The sequence below is a fragment of the Accipiter gentilis genome, chromosome Z, assembly GCF_929443795.1.
Source record: "Accipiter gentilis chromosome Z, bAccGen1.1, whole genome shotgun sequence".
Classification (NCBI taxonomy): domain Eukaryota; kingdom Metazoa; phylum Chordata; class Aves; order Accipitriformes; family Accipitridae; genus Astur; species Astur gentilis.
The window spans coordinates 964,371-984,539 of NC_064919.1; the positions used below are offsets into that span (position 1 = coordinate 964,371).

General features: G+C 48.3%; 1 protein-coding gene across 3 annotated transcripts in view; it reads left to right on the forward strand.

Moving 5' to 3' along the window:
• The first annotated feature begins 1,290 nt into the window (after positions 1 to 1,290).
• FRMPD1 (FERM and PDZ domain containing 1) overlaps positions 1,291 to 20,169 on the forward strand; it is a 43,224-nt gene continuing 24,345 nt past the window's right edge. For 2 of the 3 annotated variants that reach the window (XM_049795225.1, XM_049795227.1), the window contains exons 1-3: positions 1,291 to 1,343; positions 18,639 to 18,800; positions 20,064 to 20,168. In XM_049795225.1, coding sequence (XP_049651182.1) covers positions 20,068 to 20,168 — 101 coding nt within the window. In that variant the 5' untranslated portion in view covers positions 1,291 to 1,343; positions 18,639 to 18,800; positions 20,064 to 20,067. The remainder of the gene's footprint in view (positions 1,344 to 18,638; positions 18,801 to 20,063; position 20,169) is intronic. The other variant, XM_049795226.1, reaches the window with a different exon arrangement.

A 20,169-nucleotide genomic window follows, 5' to 3' on the forward strand; every position in this document is an offset into this window, starting at 1 on the left:
AGGGGCAGATACCAGGCTGACAGTACCTGTGCCTGGCTGCCGGAGGGACCCATATTGTACACACACACATACACGTATGTATATACGTATTTCCCACCAAGGGAACTTTATGCTGGTCAACGAGAGAGGAGAACAAGTTGAGGCTGCTGGTGCTGTTTCTGTTCATATGGTCACTGTGTGCATGTCAGTGTTGCTCTGCGTGGACGACCATGTAGGTATGTGCTGTAGGTGGGTGGTTTTATATGTACCTTTGGGGAATATGTTCTGAATCTTACTGCTGGTTGGACCTGGGGGGAAGGAGTTGCAGCAACTCCACCTCTTATCAGGGTGCTGGATTTGGCCTCTCCGAAACATCACAGAGGCTGGGAAAACCTGGGACTTCCTTGGAAATGTGAAGTAAGGAAGATCTGCTCAAAGCCAGTGCACGTGCAGCAGGTGGTGTCAGGTCACCTGCGGGAAACCTGCGGGGCAAGAGGTGGGCAGGCTGGCTGCAGCTGTAGGCACGGGCAGCATCGCTCGACTGCCCAATTTTCTGTTGAAACGGGACCGCCTTAATTGTCTTTATCAGCAGGATTCTGGTGGGTCCAAATGTGGGTTCTTTTTGGGGACATGCCGCTGGGATTGTGGTGGGTCCAAACTCGTTGGGGACATGCTGCTGGGACTGTGGTGGGTCCAAACTTGTTGGGGACATGCTGCTGGGACTGTGGTGGGTCCAATGCAGGTTCTCTTTGGGGACATGCTGCTGGGACTGTGGTGGGTCCAAACTTGTTGGGGACATGCTGCTGGGACTGTGGTGGGTCCAAACTTGTTGGGGACATGCTGCTGGGACTGTGGTGGGTCCAATGCAGGTTCTCTTTGGGGACATGCCGCTGGGATTGTGGTGGGTCCAAACTCGTTGGGGACATGCTGCTGGGACTGTGGTGGGTCCAAACTTGTTGGGGACATGCTGCTGGGACTGTGGTGGGTCCAATGCAGGTTCTCTTTGGGGACATGCTGCCGGGATTGTGGTGGGTCCAAACTCATGGGGAGATCCGCCGGGATTGTGGTGGGTCCAAACTCTTTCGGGACAAGGCGCTGGGGCTGTGGTGAGTCCAGACTCTTTGGGGACATGCCGCCCACAGCGACGGAGCCTCGAAAAAGCGGCGCGGAGTAAGGCAGACCTGAAAGCGGGCCGGAGGGGGGGGTGTCGCCCGGCTGGCGGGCGGGGCGTGGCTGGGCGTGGCGGGGGCGTGGCCCGGGGGGGGAGGCGTGACGCCACGCCCCACTGCCCCGGTCCCGCCTTCCCGGGCAGAGGCCGCACCTGCCGTAGCGCAGCCGGTTCAGCGCTCCGTTCCCGGCAGCAGGTAACGGGGGACTCTTTCTCGGCAGCGGCGGCGGGGTCGGGTGCGGATCCCTTCCCGTCCCAGGAATATCGGAGCTGCGGGATCACCCCCCCCCCCACACACACACACACACCCCGGTCCCGGGTGAAGGCGGCCGAGGCAGCCCACGAAGGGGCCACGGGATGGGTGGAGGCGGCCGTGGTGCTTGCCGCGGGAACGGACGGGCTCGGTCCGGTCCTCGGTCCGCGGTGCTGCGATCCCTGAGCCTTGTCCGGTGCTGCCGCCGCCGTTCCCGTGCGGTCGTACCCCCGGGGAGGCGGCCGTGGACGGGGCCGGGCTGGGTCCCGCTGCCGGTGGTACCGTGGAGATGCGGAGCAGGGCTGGTTAGCCGAGACGGTCAAAACTGGCGGTTTTGGCTGAAAAGAGGTGTTGCAGTAAGTAGTACTGCTGGACTCGCTCGGCATCGACTGTTTCTCAAAAGCCGGGTGGAAAATTGCTTTGCCGCTGGAGTTTATAGCCAGCTCCAGGGATGTCTGCCCCAAACCGGGCTGTCGTCAAAGAAGCGTTGGTGGACCGGCTTGGCTGGCGGTGGCCAGGCTGATACAGTGGGAGAGATTGTGCCACACTAACCCAGGGGTCTTGTAGAAAGCTGGTGGCTCTGAGGTTTGGTCTAATGTCCTGCTGTTATCTTTTACCAAGAAATACCTGCCTCGCTGGGTGGCAGCTGTTTCTGCTATGTCTGTCTGAATGTAATGTTCATGACCTTGAATTTTGTGTGCTTCTCTTTTCATTTAGGTGACTTGTTTAGTGGTTTCTGGCCTAGTTTTGCACCAAACGCTGTAAGCTAATTTGCTTTTTTCATGGGAGGAAGATATACGTGTGGCCCCACCCCCCAAACAACAAAACAAGCAAACAAAAAAACCCCAACACCTCTCTGTTGTGGAATTCACAGTCAATGATTTTGGCTTTTTAACCACAGTGGAAAAATATTGAGAGAAATTTCACCTGAGCTTGAGGGGGCAGAAGTCAGAGTGGCTTTAACATGCAAGCATCAGGTGCAGCGCTCTGGAGAGCTGCTTCATCACCAAAGGCAGTCGTCTTGCTGGGCAGAGGCAGGATCTAGGATCTCTGCAGGGCAGCTGGAGCACAGAGATCAGAACTCTGTGAAGGACAGCAGATAAGGTCAGGGCAGCAGCGTGTGTTCATCTGGTAGGTGTTACAGATTTGTGTTGCTGGTCAAAGTGACTGGATTTTCTCCATTTGTGTGTGCTCACGACGGCTATGTAACCACTGAAAACACAGCTTCCAGCTTCCACCTGGGTAACCTGTTCTGGATGTGCATGCTGATCTCTGCCTCGAGCATCGTATGTTTTTGCTAACACTCTGCAACAACTTGTCTGTGGCTCCCTTGCTGAAGACATGTTTACTACAGTAGTGGGAAGCTATCTGAAGTTTCTACTTCCTGGCAGATTTGGCTGAGACTTAGCCCACCAGTGAGATGTGGCTGAATGGTCTAAAGGGGCTAGAAGACAAGAAACTTTAGAAAGCCCATTAGTCATGGGGGTCTTGTCCTGGAGAAGCAGTCCTCCTGGCCTAGAAGAGCCTGCAGAATTGGAGGTGGAAATTATAGTCATGTTAGATAGAAAGCCCTCAGAGAACCATTTCCTCCGCTTTATGTCTTTCTGTGGTGCTTTTCCCACTCCCATATGGGGTTCTCTGAAGCAAGGCAGAGAGAAATGTTCAGGGGGCTATCTGTTGTGGTTTAACCCCAGCCAGCAACTAAAGCACCATGCAGCTGCTCTCTCACTCCTCCTTGCTCCCAGTGGGATGGGGAGGAGAAGCAGGGAAAAAAAAAAAGTGAAACTCGTGGGTTGAGATAAGAACAGTTTAATAACTAAAATAAAATATAATAATAACAACAACAACAATAATAATAAAGTATAACAATAATAATAATTGTAATGAAAAGGAATATAACAAAGAGAGAAATTAGACCCAGGAAAAGACAAGTGATGCACAAAGCAATTGCTCACCACCTGATCACTGATGCCCAAGCAGTGACCCACCCCTCTCGGCCAACTCCCCCCAGTTTATATACTGAGCGTGGCGTTCTATGGTATGGAATATCCCTTTGGCTAGTTCAGGTCATCTGTCCTGGCCGTGCTCCCTCCCAGCTTCTTTACACCTGCTCGCTGGCAGGGCATGGGAAACTGAAAGATCTTTCCCTTAGGTTAAGCATGACTTAGCAACAGCTAAAACATCAGTGTGTTTTCAACATTGATTTTCACACTAAATCCAAAACACACTGTACCATCTACTAGGAAGAAAACTAACTCTGTCCCAGCTGAAGCCAGGACACTATCATACAACCTCATAAAAGTCCAAGCTGGAGAAGAAAAAGGAATTCTGGAAGTCTGCAAGGCAACATTTCATTCTCCCTGCATAAATTCCAGCTGATGTCAGCTAGAGAGGCATCTAACCCTTGCTCTATCTCCCCATTTGTGAATCAGCGTGTGCAGCTCTGGCAAGACTGATGAGTAAGCTCTGGGACCAAATTGGGTGGGAAGGCCAAAAGCGAGGGTGCACTGGAATGATTGCAAGGACGCAGCACAACTCAAAGGAAGGGGCTGGCCCTCTGTCCAGCCCCATGATACTAAAGAGGTCATAGAGACAGTGATGTGGAGACAGGTCTCCCTCAGACAACTTTAGAGTGGTAGGAGGGCTCTGGACGGGCAGGGGGCTTGAAAGCAGCCAGCGAAGCCTTCCTGGAAATGGCAGGTGAATTTCTTTCCTACCAAAGCTTCTTGGTCATGTCCTGTACCAACTACAACTGTTGTAGGAAAGAGTGGCTCAGCAGCAGAAATGGCAGCGTTTGAGTGCAGCTGGGCTTGCGGCCAGGTGTGGAACCTGCTGTGGTGGAGACTCCTTTGCTTCTTTAATTTAGCTCTTGGTAGCAGGCATATGGCACACATTTCCCAGTGTAGTGCCATCTAATTTATCCTGAGTTTCACTCCTCTATAAGTTTTAGTAAATTACCCTTTAAATTCTTGCTAAGCAAGCTGCTAGCAAATAGAGCAGTGAGTTTAATGCTATTTAGTTATCTGGGCTGTAATGCTTGCAAAGAGCCTGGCATATTTAAAGCTGAAGAGAAGCTCTTATGCTTTTGTGAAATGGCTCTGTGTGCAGCATGAAATTCTGAAATCAGTCTTTTTCAAGTGCGTATATTTTCCCTTTCTTTATTCTTCCTTTCTTGGCATTTGCCAAAAGGCTATGCAGAAGTTGTTTCCCGGCATATAGTCTTAATGCTCAGTGAAATCTGAGGCACATGTAAAGATTGTCTTTATCAACAGGTATGGAGGAACCTGTTGCATTGTCTGCCCTGAACTTGTGTATGCTGTGGTGAGTTTTCTTCTGCATGAACAATCCCAGGAAGACATGGGAAATACTCCAGAGTGCTGAACTTTACAGACGTGTTTCTTTGTTCAAGGTCTGCACCAGGACACAGAGATCAGTGCCAATATGTGGAGTTCTGCGCAGAATCTTCTTTTTTTTTTCCCCTGTTGTGCCAATTGCAGGTGGCATGAAAGTGTTGCTAATGGGGCGAGCTGCTTGATTTCATGGTATTTTGCATACAGGGTCTGAGGAAGAGGATCCAACTGTACACTTAGAGGCAGTTCTTTTCATCACTGTGAAAAGAAGTTACTCTTGGAAAGCTAAGTTAGGAAATGAGAGGGGAACATTTCTTATGTGCTGGCAGTTCTTGTCCAGAGAGATATAGCTGAAGGGATGAAAATCTTCGCACACTTCCAACAAGTCTATTTTTGGAAGGGAAAGCTATTCAGGAGTGGAAGTATTGATTTTTCTCCTTTCCACCTTGAACATTCTGTTTATCGTTTTGTTCAGTTTATGTGTAATGGACCATACGCAAAGCTATTCTTACTTGTCCCCTTCTGCTCTAAATATATGAGCCAGGCAAGGATGTAGGGCCTTTGCTACAATGATTTTTATTTGGCGCCTGAAGTCTTTGCATGCTATATCCAGAACCTCATATTTTAAAACTAATTCAGATATGAAGCCTGTTATGTCTGCAGGAAGCCAGAGCACAGTGAGGGTGTAATGGTGCAGGCCAGACTTGCAAATGACTTCAGAAAGCAAACTAACAGCTGGCACTGCCTTGCAGATTGGCTGGGGAGAGCAGCAGTGAATGGCTAACTTGTGCTCATGGTCACTAATGGCTTCTGGCCACCAGTAGTATGTCTGGTCACGCTAAAAGAGACAAAGGGACCATCTTCATGAGGATCTGGCAGCAGTAAGCATAATGTGGCAACACCAGTCACCCTGCTCCTCTGCTGTTTGCATCTGTTCTCAGGCAAACTACAGGAGGTGCTCCTGGCTCCCTGGGTCTGGCCAGGTCTTACTTGGCTTTTGCTTAAAAATGCCACATGACAGATTCCTCTGGGCTTCTTGGAAGATAGCTGTGCTAGGTGATTGCTGTGCAGATTGTAGCTCATTTGGGGCTTCAGGTTCATCCTTCAGCTGGCGAGCAGCCACGGGTCTCTTCCTCTGTTGTTCTGCTGCAGCTCTTACCCCATCAGAAAGTAACACCCGAAATACACAAATTGTTTAGAGAGGAGACATTGCTTTATTCTGCTCAGGGTGCAAGGTGGAAGATTTCCACAAATCGAGCACACCCACTGAGGTTTTCAGTCCATACTTATATAGTACAGTTAAAACACCATGCCTATCTAATACACATGTTCCACCTCACTATTGCATATTCATTATATTAAGTTGTTGAGCAAGCATGACATGTTGTTCTCTCGAGCAATCATCCCAGAGTCTTCTATGCCTGCACGCCTCTGGTGGTCTTTGGTGGTCGTTTGGGGAAGAATACCCTTACTCCTTTTGTCCTTTTATGGTCACGTGTCATCTGAGGACACCAGGGTCTTTGTTTCTCTTGCCAACCTGAAGGAGGATGTATGTACTTAATTAGCAGATCTGTGACTCTTTAAGCATCCTCTGTTTTGAGCAGACTCTTAAACTAGGTAAGCTTTACTTTGAGTACACATAATCTAAACAGTCCTTGAATAACAAACATACCACACTTCTCATGTTTTAGGTTTTTTTTTTTCTTTAACCTATCACTGCCTTCTTATTTGTTAATCGGTCTTTTCAAAGCTTGAGGCAACAGAACAAGGCCCTGGCACAGGACTGGACGTGAAGCCACCTTGCCAGCAGTGCTGAGTCTGTGCCCTCACCAGTAAACTGTGTGTCTGGAGGTGGCATAGGGTCTCATGGCATTCCTCTCCTCCATGGCTACCTTGACCTCAGTCCGTGCCGGTGCAGGGAAACATCTGCTGCATGGCAGGTTCTCCTGTGAAAAGCAACAGAAAGCTGTGACTGGGGCTCTGAGAAGCTTTGTCCCAAGTGACATGGACCTGTGAAGATACTGTGATCTTTCACAGCCAGAGTGCGTCCGTGTAAAACCTGACCAGTGCTGTAGGAAAGAGGAAGGTCGGAGGACTTGAGTAGTCGGAATGTGCAAGTACAGGCTGTACCTCTGGGGGTGTCCCTGCTGTTCCTGGGAAGCATCATCTGTATGCAGAAATTGCATCAGGCAGAGTCCAGCAGCACCACGGCCTGAATCAGAAACTCTCCAGTCTTCCCTGGGTTGCCAAGTGCTCAAAATTCTCCTGCTGACTGTTTTTGACTTACAGCAGGTGGAAAGTTTCCTTTTTTTTTTTTTTTTTCCTTTCCCGGCAGCAACTGTTTGTCGGTGAAGACCTGTTTCCAATAACATTAACAAGCAACAGTGCTTTTTTTAATTATTTTTTCTGGGGGAAGCTGGTAGTGGTGGTAATTCTTTTCCTGACATTACAAAGAAGTGCTGAGTATCAAAGGTTTTTCAATTTTGGATGAGAAGTAAATAATGCTGTGACCTGGCAGCATTTTGTGGGAACTGCTGCTTGGGCACATGATGTTTCTGACATGGATTGCACCTCCTGAAATGCTTCATGGCTTTCTTACCACATGATGTGCTATTTTCCTCCTTTAAGACTGGAGGATATAGTGCATCGTGGGAGGAGTCCAGTCAAGGACTGTGACTTCTTAAGTAGCTGCAGGGGACATCAGAAATGACAGTCCCTCAGACTGCTGCAGTCTGTCTGGTTACACAGCGTGGGTCCATTTTCCTGGGGTCAGAAGCTGCCCTGGCTCTGAGGGTGGGCTGATGAGTGGGCATAGTGGGGGCTGTCACTTTGTTGTTCAAGCTGTGATGAGCCACTCAAGTGCAAAGTACCTTCATTCTGTAGAAACAAAAGCCTAAAACCCAAGATGCACTGATGGCTCGATGAAAAACTAATTAAGTCAGATTGGTGCGCTTGCCTAAGGAAGTCGGTGACAACATCTGACAAGCCAGAACTTGCTCGACTGCTCGCTGAAATCATGGCAATCCGAAGTGGTGACTGCTTGCTTGAAGGGCTGGAGAAGGGTTGTGCACAGCGGTGCTGTAATCGGATGGTGCTGGACTTGCCTGGTCTTGCTTAGCACATAAGGTCGTATGTTTCTGGCACAGCACAGGTTCTCTTTCTGGCTGCCAATGGCAGTAGATGAATCAGAGAATGTACACAAGAGTCTTGGGTTGTGGTGGTGTGCTGACCAGCCTGGAGCATACGTGGCCCATACTTCTGCACAGCGCTAGGTCATAAGCTTGCCGACCCACTGGCTTGTGCTGTAGGGTTCCTTCACCTTTTAATCAAGACAAAGCTGCTCATTTTCTGGGTCCTAGCTCAGCTTCTTCAACATGGAGAGGCCAAGCTCAGGACCTTCACCTGGTCAGAGGGACATCAATTCAGCTGTGAAGTCCTTGTTAAGAAAGCAGGCCATCCTGTGGTACCAAAGCAATTATAGGCAGAGGTGATCAGACAAGCAGCTGACATAAGAATATGGAGGATAACAGACCTCAATCCTGTTAGTGACAGCTTGCAATATTGAGTGGTGTCATGGGGGTGTTTTCCTTGTGAGGAGAAGCAGTGCTACTGTAATGTGTGAGGGGACTGACTTCATGACACACAAGGATGTTTGTAGCCATGGGGAGGATCCTGCTCTGGACCCTCCTCCTTGGGCAGCAGGATGAGGCCTAGATGGGTCCATGACTCACATGGCAGAAACTTTTGTGTGGACAGTTTGGGCTGGTCTTTGATCTGGGCAAGCCCCATGGGAATGCAGCTTGTCTCCGCAAAAGCTAGGGAAACATCACAGATATGCTAATTTGCTTATATTGTGTTGACTTATGAGACAGGATGACCATAGTGATTTTTTTCTTTTTGTGTTTCCCCCCCCCCCCCCTTTTTTTTTTTGCAAGGGTTATGTTATTTAATTGATTGTGGAAGCTGTAACAGAAGCCACTCAATCACAGCCACATAATGACAGCAGCATGGCCCACCCCAGCCCACGTATTCATGTTCCTTTTTCCTTAACTGTTCACCTGCCTTGCTGCAGAGGCTGGAGATGGGACCCATGACAGGGGCCTGTAACAATCCTCAACTTCTATAAAAAAATTCTTGGCTGTTGGAAGAGAAAGGAAGCCTGCTCTGACAGTCTCTGCTGTGTTTGCATGGAGGTGAGCCTGGGCAGAGTCCTGAGGGATGTTGAAGCTGGGAGGTAATGGGTGAATGCTGGCTGCTGGGCTGTACTTGTAGATGTGGGCTCTGCCTCCATGACCACATGCCATCCACCTGCTCCTGCTTTTGGGCAGAATTCAAATCATGAGTACCGGGCAGTCTCAGTAGCATTTCAGGGTTGGTGTCTTGGGTAAAATGTTTCCTAAGAAGAGGGGTGCCCTTGTGGGCCAGGTGCTACACAGGCAGAAAAATTCTTGGAGGGGTTTTTGGTATTGTCTTCCCAGTTGGGGTTTGCTTGCATTCTGGTGGGAGTCCAGGTTGCCATGGAAGCTTGAATTCTGTTCCTCTGGCCCAGCTGTTTCCCCTGACCATATCTCAGAGAACATCTTTAGAAACTACTATGTGGAAAATCTGTAAATTACTGTTCTGTCCCAGTGTCTTGCCAGGGCTGGCTGACCTTCAAAAGCTTTTGTGCAGACATGACCAGTCCTGCCAAAAGTGTCTTCTGATGCAGTCCAGGCTCACAATGAGCTATGTTCATCAAGAATGAGCTCAGTTTTCTGCTGCCTGCCTAGGAAGCAAAGAACGTGCTTACTCTGTGGTGGTACTTGGACAAGAGCAGCAGCTGAAGGAGCAGACATTGCCAGTTGTATCAATAGCTTCCTACCCTGTAGTTGACCCATTACATGACCAAGATCCCCTGGCTGGTCAGCAGAGATGCACATTCGGCTGTGTGAGAACCTGCCTGTTCTCCTGAACCTGCATCTGCCTAATCCAAGCAGCTTCACACCCGATTCTGCTGTTGAGGGTGAAGACTCCTTCCATGGTTGAGGGACCACAGACTGTGTCTCTCGTCCCACAGGAGCCCAGGCTTTCTCCAGAGTCAGGGGTGTTTATTGGCTGGGGAGGACTTCAACAAGAACCTGGGCTGAAGCTTTCTTTTGCTGTCCCTGTGATCTCTGGAAGCAGGTGGAAAAAAAAGTAATGTGGCTTTCTGACAGCAGAGAGGCTGAGCATGAGCTGAAGGGCTTCTTTGTGCTGTTCTCCAAACCAAGGAGACAGGCCATGTGGCAAAATAGAAGACCTTCCTGCTGCAGTTCCTGCTTTTCAGAGTTTGTGAGAGCAACATATGGTAGATAACTGGTCTCCAGGGAAGACCATGCCTGATGACTTGGGGTAGCCCAGGCAGGGACCAACCCCACTTTGTCTCTGAACTGCACCGGGTAAGGACGTGTCACCAGCTACCCGGGAGGTAAAATCACAGAATCGTAGAAGGGTTTGGGTTGGAAGGGACCTTAAAGACCATCTAGTTCCGAACCCCTTGCCATGGGCAGGGACACCTTCCACTAGATCAGGTTGCTCAAAGTCCAATCTAACCTGGCCTGAATGTTTCCAGGGATGGGGCATCCACAACCTCTCTGGGCAACCTGCTCCAGTGTTTCACCACCCCCACTGTAAAAAAGTGTCTTCCTTATATCTAGTCTGAATCTACTCTCTTCTAGTTTAAAACCATTACCCCTTATCCTATCACTACAGGCCCTACTAAAAAGTCTGTCCCCATCTTTCTTGTAAGCCCCCTTTAAATTCTGAAAAGCTGCAAAAAGGTCTCCCTGCAGCCTTCTCTTCTCCAGGCTGAACAACCCCAACTCTCTCAGCTTTCCTCACAGGAGAGGTGTTCCATCCCTCTGATCATTTTGGTGGCCCTCCTCTGGACCCACTCCAACAGGTCCATGTCTTTCTTGTACTGAGGACTCCAGAGCTGGATGCAGTACTCCAGGTGGGTTCTCACCAGAGTGGAGTAGAGGGGCAGAATCACCTCCCTCGACCCGCTTGTCACACTTCTTTTGATGCAGCCCAGGATGCAATTGGCTTTCTTGGCTGCGAGCACACATTGCCATGTCATACTCAGTTTTTCATCCACTACTACCCCCCAAGTCCTCCTCCTTAGGGCTGCTCTCATTCCACTCATCACCCAGCCTGTATTGATACAGAGCGTTGCCCCGACCCGTGTGCAGGACCTTGCTCTTGGCCTTGTTGAACCTCACGAGGTTCATATGGGCTCACTTCTCAAGCTTGTCCAGGTCCCTCTGAATGGCATCCCATCCCTCAGGCACTTCAACTGCACCACTCAGCTTGGTGTTGTCTGCCAACTTGATGAGGATACACTCAATCCCACTGTCTATGTTATTGATGAAGAAATTAAATGATACTTGTCCCAGTAAAGACCCTGAGGGACACCACTGATCGCTGATCTCCATCTGGACACACAACCATCCAGCCAATTACTTACCCATTGAGTAGTCCACCTATCAAATCCATCTGTCTCCAGTTTAGAAAGAAGGATGTTGTGGTGGACCGTGTGAATGGCCTTACAGAAGTCCAGATAGATGACATCAGTAGCTCTTCCGTCATCCACTGATGTAGTTGCTCCATCGTAGAAGGCCACTAGGTTGGTCAGGCAAGAATTGCCCTTGGTGAAGCTAGGCCAGCTGTCTTGAATCACCTCCCTGTCCTCCATGTGCCTTAACATAGCATCTAGGAGGATCTGTTCCATGGTCTTCCCAGGCACAGAGGTGGGGCTGACAGGTTTGTTGTTCCCAGGGTCCTTCTTTCCAGCCTTTTTAAAAATGGGTGCAATGTTTCCCTTTTTCCAGTCACTGGGGACTTCACCTGACTACCATCACTTCAAATATCATGGAGAGTGGCTTGGTAACTACATCAGCCAATTTCCTCAGGACTCTGGAATGCATCTCATCAGGTTCCATAGACTTACTTATGTTCAGGTTCCTCAGGTGGTCTTGAACCTGCTTACAGTGCTCCCCCAGTCCCTGCCTTGAGGTCCATCCACTTGAGAGGTGTGGGAAGAGAGACTGCCAGTGAAAACTGAGGCAAAAAAATTTGAGTACCTCAGTCTTCTCCTCGTCCATTGTTATCAGCTTGCCAGTTATGTTCATCGGGGTGGTACACTTTCTTTGACCTTCCTTTTCTGGCTGACATACCTATAGAAGCCTTATTATTCTTTATGTCCCTTGCCAAGTTCAGCTCCAGCTGCACCTTGGCCTTCCCTACACAATCAGGCAACACCCCTGTGCTCTTTCCAGTATACCTGTCCCTGTTTCCACTGCCTGTGCATTTCCTTCTTGCCCTTTAGTTTGAGCAGGAGATGTAGATGCACCATCGTCCATGTTATCGGTTGACTGACCTTCCAAATCCAGACCCTCATACCTGTCGTATAAAGGCACCTGGGAAGGTAAGGTAGGCAAGGAGGGGGTTTGCCTGCCACCCTGAGCATAGACTTGCCTCCATTCACTCCTTTCCTTTTGCTGCCTTCTCCCTAGTGGTGGGAGGATACAGGATGGCTTTCATCTTGTGTTTTTTTCTGGTGGATGTTTCTGTCTCAGGGAGCAGAGCATGGTTCCACCAGCAGCTTCAGCCCTTTCGGCAAGAATAGCTACAGTCTGGATACTGGCAGGACTGTGGACTTGGTTATATTCCTCTACTCTGCTATGAAAAGGCAAAGGGGAAGGAAGACATGACAAAATGCACAGCCCGGTCATGTGTTTTACACAGCTTGTTCTGGAAGGTGGCTTTCACAGCCGTAGCGTGCAGCATCCTCGTAGCATTGCATGCATGGCACAGTCACCTCTGCTTTTTCTCCAGGGGAACTGCTGAAGTTCAACATCACTGTGGTTACTTTGAAGCCTAAGAGCTCAGGTCTGGAACTAACCATCTGTCAAAGGACAAGAGGAAAGATAAGACACTGAGGCTACATTAACAGCAATGAATGATGTCAGGACCAGCAGTCTTGCTGCTTTTGGGAGGCTCATCAGCCCCAGGGGGAGGCTCCTTCCACAGGAGCATTTGAAAGAGGGCAAGAGGCCATTTTTGGAGACAGAAGCCCCTCCTGAGGAACAGCAGACTGCTTTTTAAAGATCTAACAGAGTGCACAGGTTTTGACCATGCGTCGAAAGAGAGATTTGGTTTCGATGAAAAGCAGAGGGGATTAGCACAAAGCACTGTATTTACACTTCGGGCCATGGCACTCACTGCCATTGTATTCCATTACTGCCTGTATTTCAACACCATGAATTTTGATTGAGCCCTAAGGCTTTTGCATTTAAGGGAAACAGATGTTTAAAACTTGTAGACCCATCTGCAAAAGAAATGGTCTCCCCCACAAGCTGCTGTGGAGGTTGCTGCTAGTGTTGAGATCCCTGGCATGTTAGGGTGGCCAGGGGAAGGGTTCATGATCAGACAACCTTGTTGCACGTGGTGAGGCTTCCTCTGAGGGCTGGGAAGGATTAGCTGGAGCTTAGAGGCTGGACCTGGCAGTTCTCCTGATTATTTCTGCTGTAAGCATTATTGCAGAGTGGCTGGAAGGCTTACTTGAAGATGGGAGGTGGAAGAAGCCTTAAAGGCCCTTTACTCCCTTAGTAACTTCACATGTGAGGCTGGAGTACTTCATTAATGTTTGTGTATCTGCACAGGCTCCTGATACGTGATCCCTAAACCCCACAGAGGGCAAGTTACAGTAATTGGGTACTTGCTGCCAAGGCTGGCTTCATCTTCCACTGGCATCATCAGCAGCGCTGGCAGCAACAGTGGTAAGGCAAATGTTGATCATTTGCTTTTCAGGTAGAAAACTGTATTTTGTAAAGAAGAAAATGTAATTGTTCTGCATCTGCTATAAATACATGTATTCTCACAGTAATACTTGTGTCATAGCTGCTGATTCCCAGTATTTAGAACAAATCAGGCCCCAAACTTCAGGAAATTTAAAACAAGCAAAAAAAACTTGAATTGCTCTCCGTTTGCCTTGTGGGGATGTACCTGGGATCAAGGGTGATCAAGGGTGTTTTTGTTGTCAGATTCTTCACTCTCATGGTAAAAATCAAACCAAATCTGAAACTTCCAGTCAGCAGTATAATTCTAGAGCAGGGTCTCTGGGAACATCAGTATGAGGGTGGCTGGGCTGTAATGAGTTGTCAGTGCTGATGTGAAGATGGAGTGCTGCAGAAAGATCTTGTACATGCACCCTCTGTGTTGCCAGCAGCTGGGAACAGTGCTGCGCTGCCCTGCCAAGTCCAGCGAGTCACTAATGTCCATAGGAAGTCCTAGGTTATCCTTGTTCTCTCTGCTGGTTATTCTGAGGAAGTCTGGATTTTGGACTGGTGCTTTCTCAGCGATGTATGCTGGTGCAAGGTGCTGATGGGGAAAGAACTGCAGCAGCAGAGCAAAGACTGTGTCCCCACAAACCATTATACTCTTCTTAGCCTTACAGGGCTGCTTGCCATGTACACAGCAGTCCGTGTGTTGAAGGCTTGCTCTGTGGGCAATGAGCAAGCGAATCACAAGCAGCAGACCTCTGTTCACCTAGAGGAGCACTGACATGCCACAGCTCTTTGTCGGTACCCGTTATTGTACTGTGCTTTGGGGGCTGGAGGGGGACAGGGCACATTGCACATTATTTGGATTTTATTATTGCCTTTCTTGAGATTGCACTCTACTGACGGGCATCCATTACAAGAAATACTTGGTAAGATGCTCCCAAAAGTGCAGATGAGTGAAGATATGGGTGGACCATATCCAGAGCTGTTTTATGGCAGCTTACTGCAACTATTTCTCTTCATATGGTCCTCTGCCATCAGTGAGTGGAGGAGACCTGCTGATTCTGACTGCTGCTCCTGCTGCTGCATTTTGATGGTAGTGAAGACTTTAAAACAAAGATGTAATTTCAAAAACACCAGTAAAACTTTTGTCCATCAGAAAATTTCAGTTTGATGAAATAATACTTTCCTTGTAATGACATGAGAAAAATTGAAGTATTCTCCTTGAAAGTTGGTTTGGTTTTTTTCTTTTTTCTTGACAGTCAAATCTGGGCTAGCTGGCTGAATACTCTTCCATCTGGTGCTGCCTGCCTGATTGCGCATTCAGCACCCATTTCTTCACAGCTTCCTCTCCTCGTACGGCAGGCTGCCACCAACTTTCTGCTCCACTTTGAGCAGACGAGAACTGGGTGATGTGAGATCAGATCTATGTTGTCCTTGTTTGCAGCAGGGGTGGAATATATGAAGCTGCTGTACCACTGCAGTGGCTGAAAGGGAGGCTGTAGAAAAAAAGGCTAGTGGGGAAGCAGTATTCTCGCTGCTGTGGCAGAGGTGGATGACATAGAGTGAAGGCTGGCAGTTCTCCTTGTGTCCTCTGTTCCTCCATGCAGACGACAATGCACTTCCCAACACTGCTGTCTGTTGTACTGCCCTGTGGCTGCATGCTCTGAGGTTTGCTAAGGCCCTGATCTTCAAGTCGGTGTTGTTCCCTGAAGACCCAGAATCACCCACCCAGGTTTCCTCTGAGACACCAGGCAGCGGCTGTCTGGATGGGTCAGTTAGCCATGCAAATACCTGGCAAGTCTTAATTTCCTCTGACAGAGTTTAAGGATCTTTGTGTATTAGGATCCTAGCCCACTCAAGCTGCTTAGTGACGTGCTCAAGGGCTTGGCTCAAAAATAGTTGCAGAAGGGCAAGTGGAAGAAGGACTCAGGTCAGAGCTTTTGTAGGACATCTTTCAAGTAAGGAGGAGGTGCCAACTGCACATGCATGATGGGTCTGTGCAAAAGGCTGGGTAATCCTGTCCCACTCAGCACATATGCAGGTGCCTGTGTACCCTGGGGACACCACAAGAAAGAAGGCTGCTACCTTGTGTTTTGCACTATTGTTCTCACCAACAAGGAGGGGCTGGTGGGGAATGTGAAGCTCAAGGGCAGCCTTGACTGCAGCAGCCATGAAATGGTGGAGTTCAAGATCCTTAGGGCAGCAAGGAGGATGCATGGCAAGCTCGCTACCCTGGACTTCAAGAGAAAAGACTTTAGCCTCTTCAGGGATCTGGTTGGTAGAGGACATGGGATAAAGCCCTGGAGGAAAGAGAGGCACAAGAGAGCTGGTTAATATTGAAGGATCACCTCTTCCAAGCTCAGGAGAGATGCATCCCAACAAAGAGGAAGTCAGGCAAAAACTCCAGGAGGCCTGCGTGGATGAACAAGGAGCTCCTGGACAAACTCAAACACAAAAAGGAAGCCTACAGAAGGTGGAAGCAAGGACAAGTAGCCTGGGAGGAATACAGAGAAATTGTCTGAGCAGCCAGGGATTGGGTTAGGAAAGCTAAAGTGCTGATAGAATTAAATCTGTCTAGGGACATCAAGGGTAACAAGAAAATGCTTCTGTAGGTACATCGGTGATAAAAGGAAGACAAGGGAAAATGTGGGCCCTCTCTGGAAGGAAACAGGAGACCTGGTTACCTGGGACATGGGGAAGGCTGAGGCGCTCAATGACTTTTTTGCCTCAGTTTTCACCAGCAAGTGCTCCAGCCCTACCGCCCAAGTTGTAGAAAGCAAAGGCAGGGCCTGGGAGAATGAAGAACCACCTGCAGTAGGAGAAGATCAGGTTTGAGACCATCTGAAGGTGTACAAGTCCATGGGACCTGATGAGATGCATCCACGGGTCCTGAGGGAACTGGCGGATGAAGTGGCTGAGCCACTATCCATCCTATTTGAGAAGTCGTGGCAGTCCAGTGAAAGTTCCACTGACTGGAAAAGGAGAAATGTAAACCTTATTTTTAAAAAGGGAAAAAAGGAAGACCTGGGGAACTACAGGACAGTCAGTCTCACCTCTGTGCCTGGCAAGATCATGGAGCAGATCCTGCTGGAAACTATGCTAAGGCACATGGAAAACAAGGAGGTCATTAGTGACAGCCAACATGGCTTCACTAAGAGCAAATTGTGCTTGACAAATTTGGTGGCCTTCTACAATGGGGTTCCAGTGTTCGTGGATAAAGGAAGAACAATGGATGTCATCTACCTGGACTTGTGCAAAGCATTTGACACTGTCCACATGACATCCTTGTCTCTAAATTGGAGATACATGGGATTTGACAGATGGACCACTCAGTGGATGAGGGATTATCTGGATGGTTGCACTCAAAGAGTTGAGGTCAACTGCTCAATGTCCGAATGTAGACCAGTGACAAGTGGCATTCCTCAGGGTTCACTGTTGGGACCAGTGCTGTTTAACATCTTTGTCGGTGACATGGACAGTGGGACTGAGTGCACCCTCAGCAAGTTTGCCAACAACACCAAGCCATGCGGTGTGGTCGACACACTGGAGGGAAGGGATGCCATCCAGAGGGCCCTGACAGGCTTGAGCGGTGGGCCCATGCACACCTCATGAAGTTCAACAAGGCCAAGTGCAAGGTCCTGCCCATGGGTTGGGGCAATCCCAAGCACAAATACAGGCTGGGCAATGAGTGGATTGAGAGCAGCCCTGTGGAGAAGGACTTCGGGGGTATTAGTGGATGAAAAACTGAGTATGACATGGCAATGTGTGCTCGCAGCCAAGAAAGCCAATTGCATTTTTGGCTGCATCAAAAGAAGTGTGACAAGCGGGTCTTTAGAGGTCCGTTCCAACCCAAACCCTTCTACGATGCTATGATTTTATGGAAATATCTGCCAGACCTGCCTCTTCTAAGACACCTATTGTTTGGCTCAAACACTCTGGTTTACTGAAAAGACAATGTGGGGTTTTTTTCTCTTTTAGTATTCCATATGGGGTTTTTTTTAAGCATTTATGTTTGTTTTTCAAGCTTCTCCTCCTTGTCCTGCAGATTAAGAGACTTTCTCCAGAAATTCTGTTCTGTGAAGCACAGCAGAAGCACAGGAAGGAAAGGCTGTCCTTTCTGCAAAGTAAAAGAAAATATGGGGCAGGGGTAGAGGGTGGAGCTGCACATGGAGGTAATGAGAAATCACCAGAGAACAATTGATCTCAGTGCAGCAGTAGCTGAAGCAGGTGACTTCTAGGCATCCAAACAGAGAGCCTCTTGGGAGGAAGGACCAGCTGCAAGCAGGACTTTCCCTGTGGTTCAGAGGGGAATGCTAGAACACTTGGAGGGATGTAGGAAAGCCAAAGCACTTTCTGCTGCTGAGAAGAGAGATAAGGTCCAAGTCAGAAGATGGATGAAGCCACACTGTTGCATGAGTGTTACAGTGTCTATGGAGCTGACTGTCAGAAGCAGTGAAATATTGAGGCTGAAAAGAAACATATTAAGCATAGACAATGACTGCTCAGGCTTTGGTTTGACATGTGCTATGTATGTCTTTCAGGCTGCAGAGCTGCTATGCTTCTACTTGTTCTGTGGGTACTTCCCAGTCACCCTCTGGAAAGGTAGCGGGTTTCTCATCCTACAAGCTCTAGTTTCCTTCAGAAAACACCACTTGATTGCAAGGGTACTCATTTTCTGTTCAGAGATGCTGCTCAGAGGCAGACACAGAAGCAGTGTGGCTGAAGGAGCAGCTCTGAATTGTGCTGCATAAGAAAGGGCAGCCAAGAGGATGCTCAGTGAAAGAACTCCTGAAGGGTTGAATTTTATGGCCCTCTTGTTCGTCCATTGCTACACAGGCAGGTAGTGAAATAGGCCAGAATGGCTTCCTGGGAGGGAAAGACACATCAGCCACTGTTGGTCCTGTCCTCTCATCCTTGTTAGAAAAGATGAGTTTGGGGGAGCGTTGTGAGTTCGGAGGGCGCTGAGGGGAGGAGGTCCAGTTTGTGTTGAGGCAAAATGCTTTGTGCCTCATTTCTGTCAGCTTCCAACCATCTCTTTTATATCTTGTTATTCTGAAGTTAACTCACTAATATTTCTGCTACAGCAGAGCTTCTACTATGGACCAGCAGCCTGCTGTCCTGTACACTGTCCCAGCATAACAGACAATGTCCCTGAGATGCAGAACTTACTGTCTGAGCAGAGGATACAAGAGAGGAGCTTGGGACGTACAAATCTTGCAAGTTGAACAGAAGACACAGTGTGAAAGGTGGATATAATAACTCTGTTTCCTTGCTGAAATACAACTGAAAAACGAAGAGTTGATATTCTTCATGACTTCTTGTAGATGCAGACATATTTTCTGTTTCATTTGGTGTTTGGTTCACTTGCACCCCACCATTCTTTCCAGTGTTTCAATGAATAATGAAAATGGTATGTGGCTACAGGCTTTCTGTGTCTTGGAAGGTACAATGTTAAAGTGGCAAATTATCTGGTTTGATAGAGGAATTGTGAACTAGCAGGTTCAGTTTGGGGTCTGGAAGCTGGCCTAGACTTTGCATCTTCAAAAGAAGGAATGTTTTTAGGTGCAATTAAAGTCACAATGATTTAACCAGGTCTGAGCCAAACCCTTCTAACGCTGCAGTTCTTCAGTTCTGTAGGACTAAAAATATCCTATCAACAGCAGAGGGTAAACACAGAAGGAGCAGGTTGGGTGAGTGACCATTTTCGTATTGTTGAACTAGAGCTTTTAAATGGAAGATCCAGGATGAGCCACTCACTTTACTGATTTCTGGAACCACATATGTTTGCAGAGCTCCAGGACTAGTAGACATCAGTACACTGGAACAGTTTTATCAGAGACAAATTTGAGCTTATGACCTTGGTTTAGAGACTGCTTCTGCTTGTGCAAACAACAGTGTGCTGCAACTTGCACTGGCCACAAGTTTCTTCCGTCATTACTGCTCTCTGTAGAATTAATGTGGCTGCATTAATCCGACAGGAAATCTGTCCCAGGGAGGCAACACACCAGCTCTCTGACTGAGGTTGAAGTTTGTGTACTTGTCCCTGAAATGACGGTCAATGGAAGAACCGTGTCTAGTTTGGATCAATGTACAGGCGGGTGTTACCAAACTTACCATTCAGAGATCCCAGACTAAAGTAGAGAAGAGCTTTTCTATGACTAGGTACGGCAACTTTCTCTTGTTGAGAAAAGAGATTACTGGATCCAGAAACCTTGAAAAAGGAATTCAGAGGTTACTGGGTTATTCTCTGTCATGAGAAGTTAATGCAGTATGACCACCAACATGGACTAACCAAAAGCACCAGGCAGGGGAGACTGGATGGGCAGGAAGAATCATAGTAAGTATTACAGATGTTAACATCCTCTGTTAAAGCACATAGTCTTCCCAAGGTGCCAATGAATCTCTTCATTACAAAAGAGTTGTGAATTGGTGCTGGTAACTCTGAACAGTGTCTAGGTTTCCTCAATCTTTTTATCATTCTGTTTTCCTGTGATTTCTGTCACTTTCAGGTAAATGGAAGATTTGGAGACTAACTTAATCCAAACACGCAAAGCATGTAGAATAGAGCAAATGGTAGCAAAATGGCTTCATCGCTCTCGGGATGGTGCATCCAGG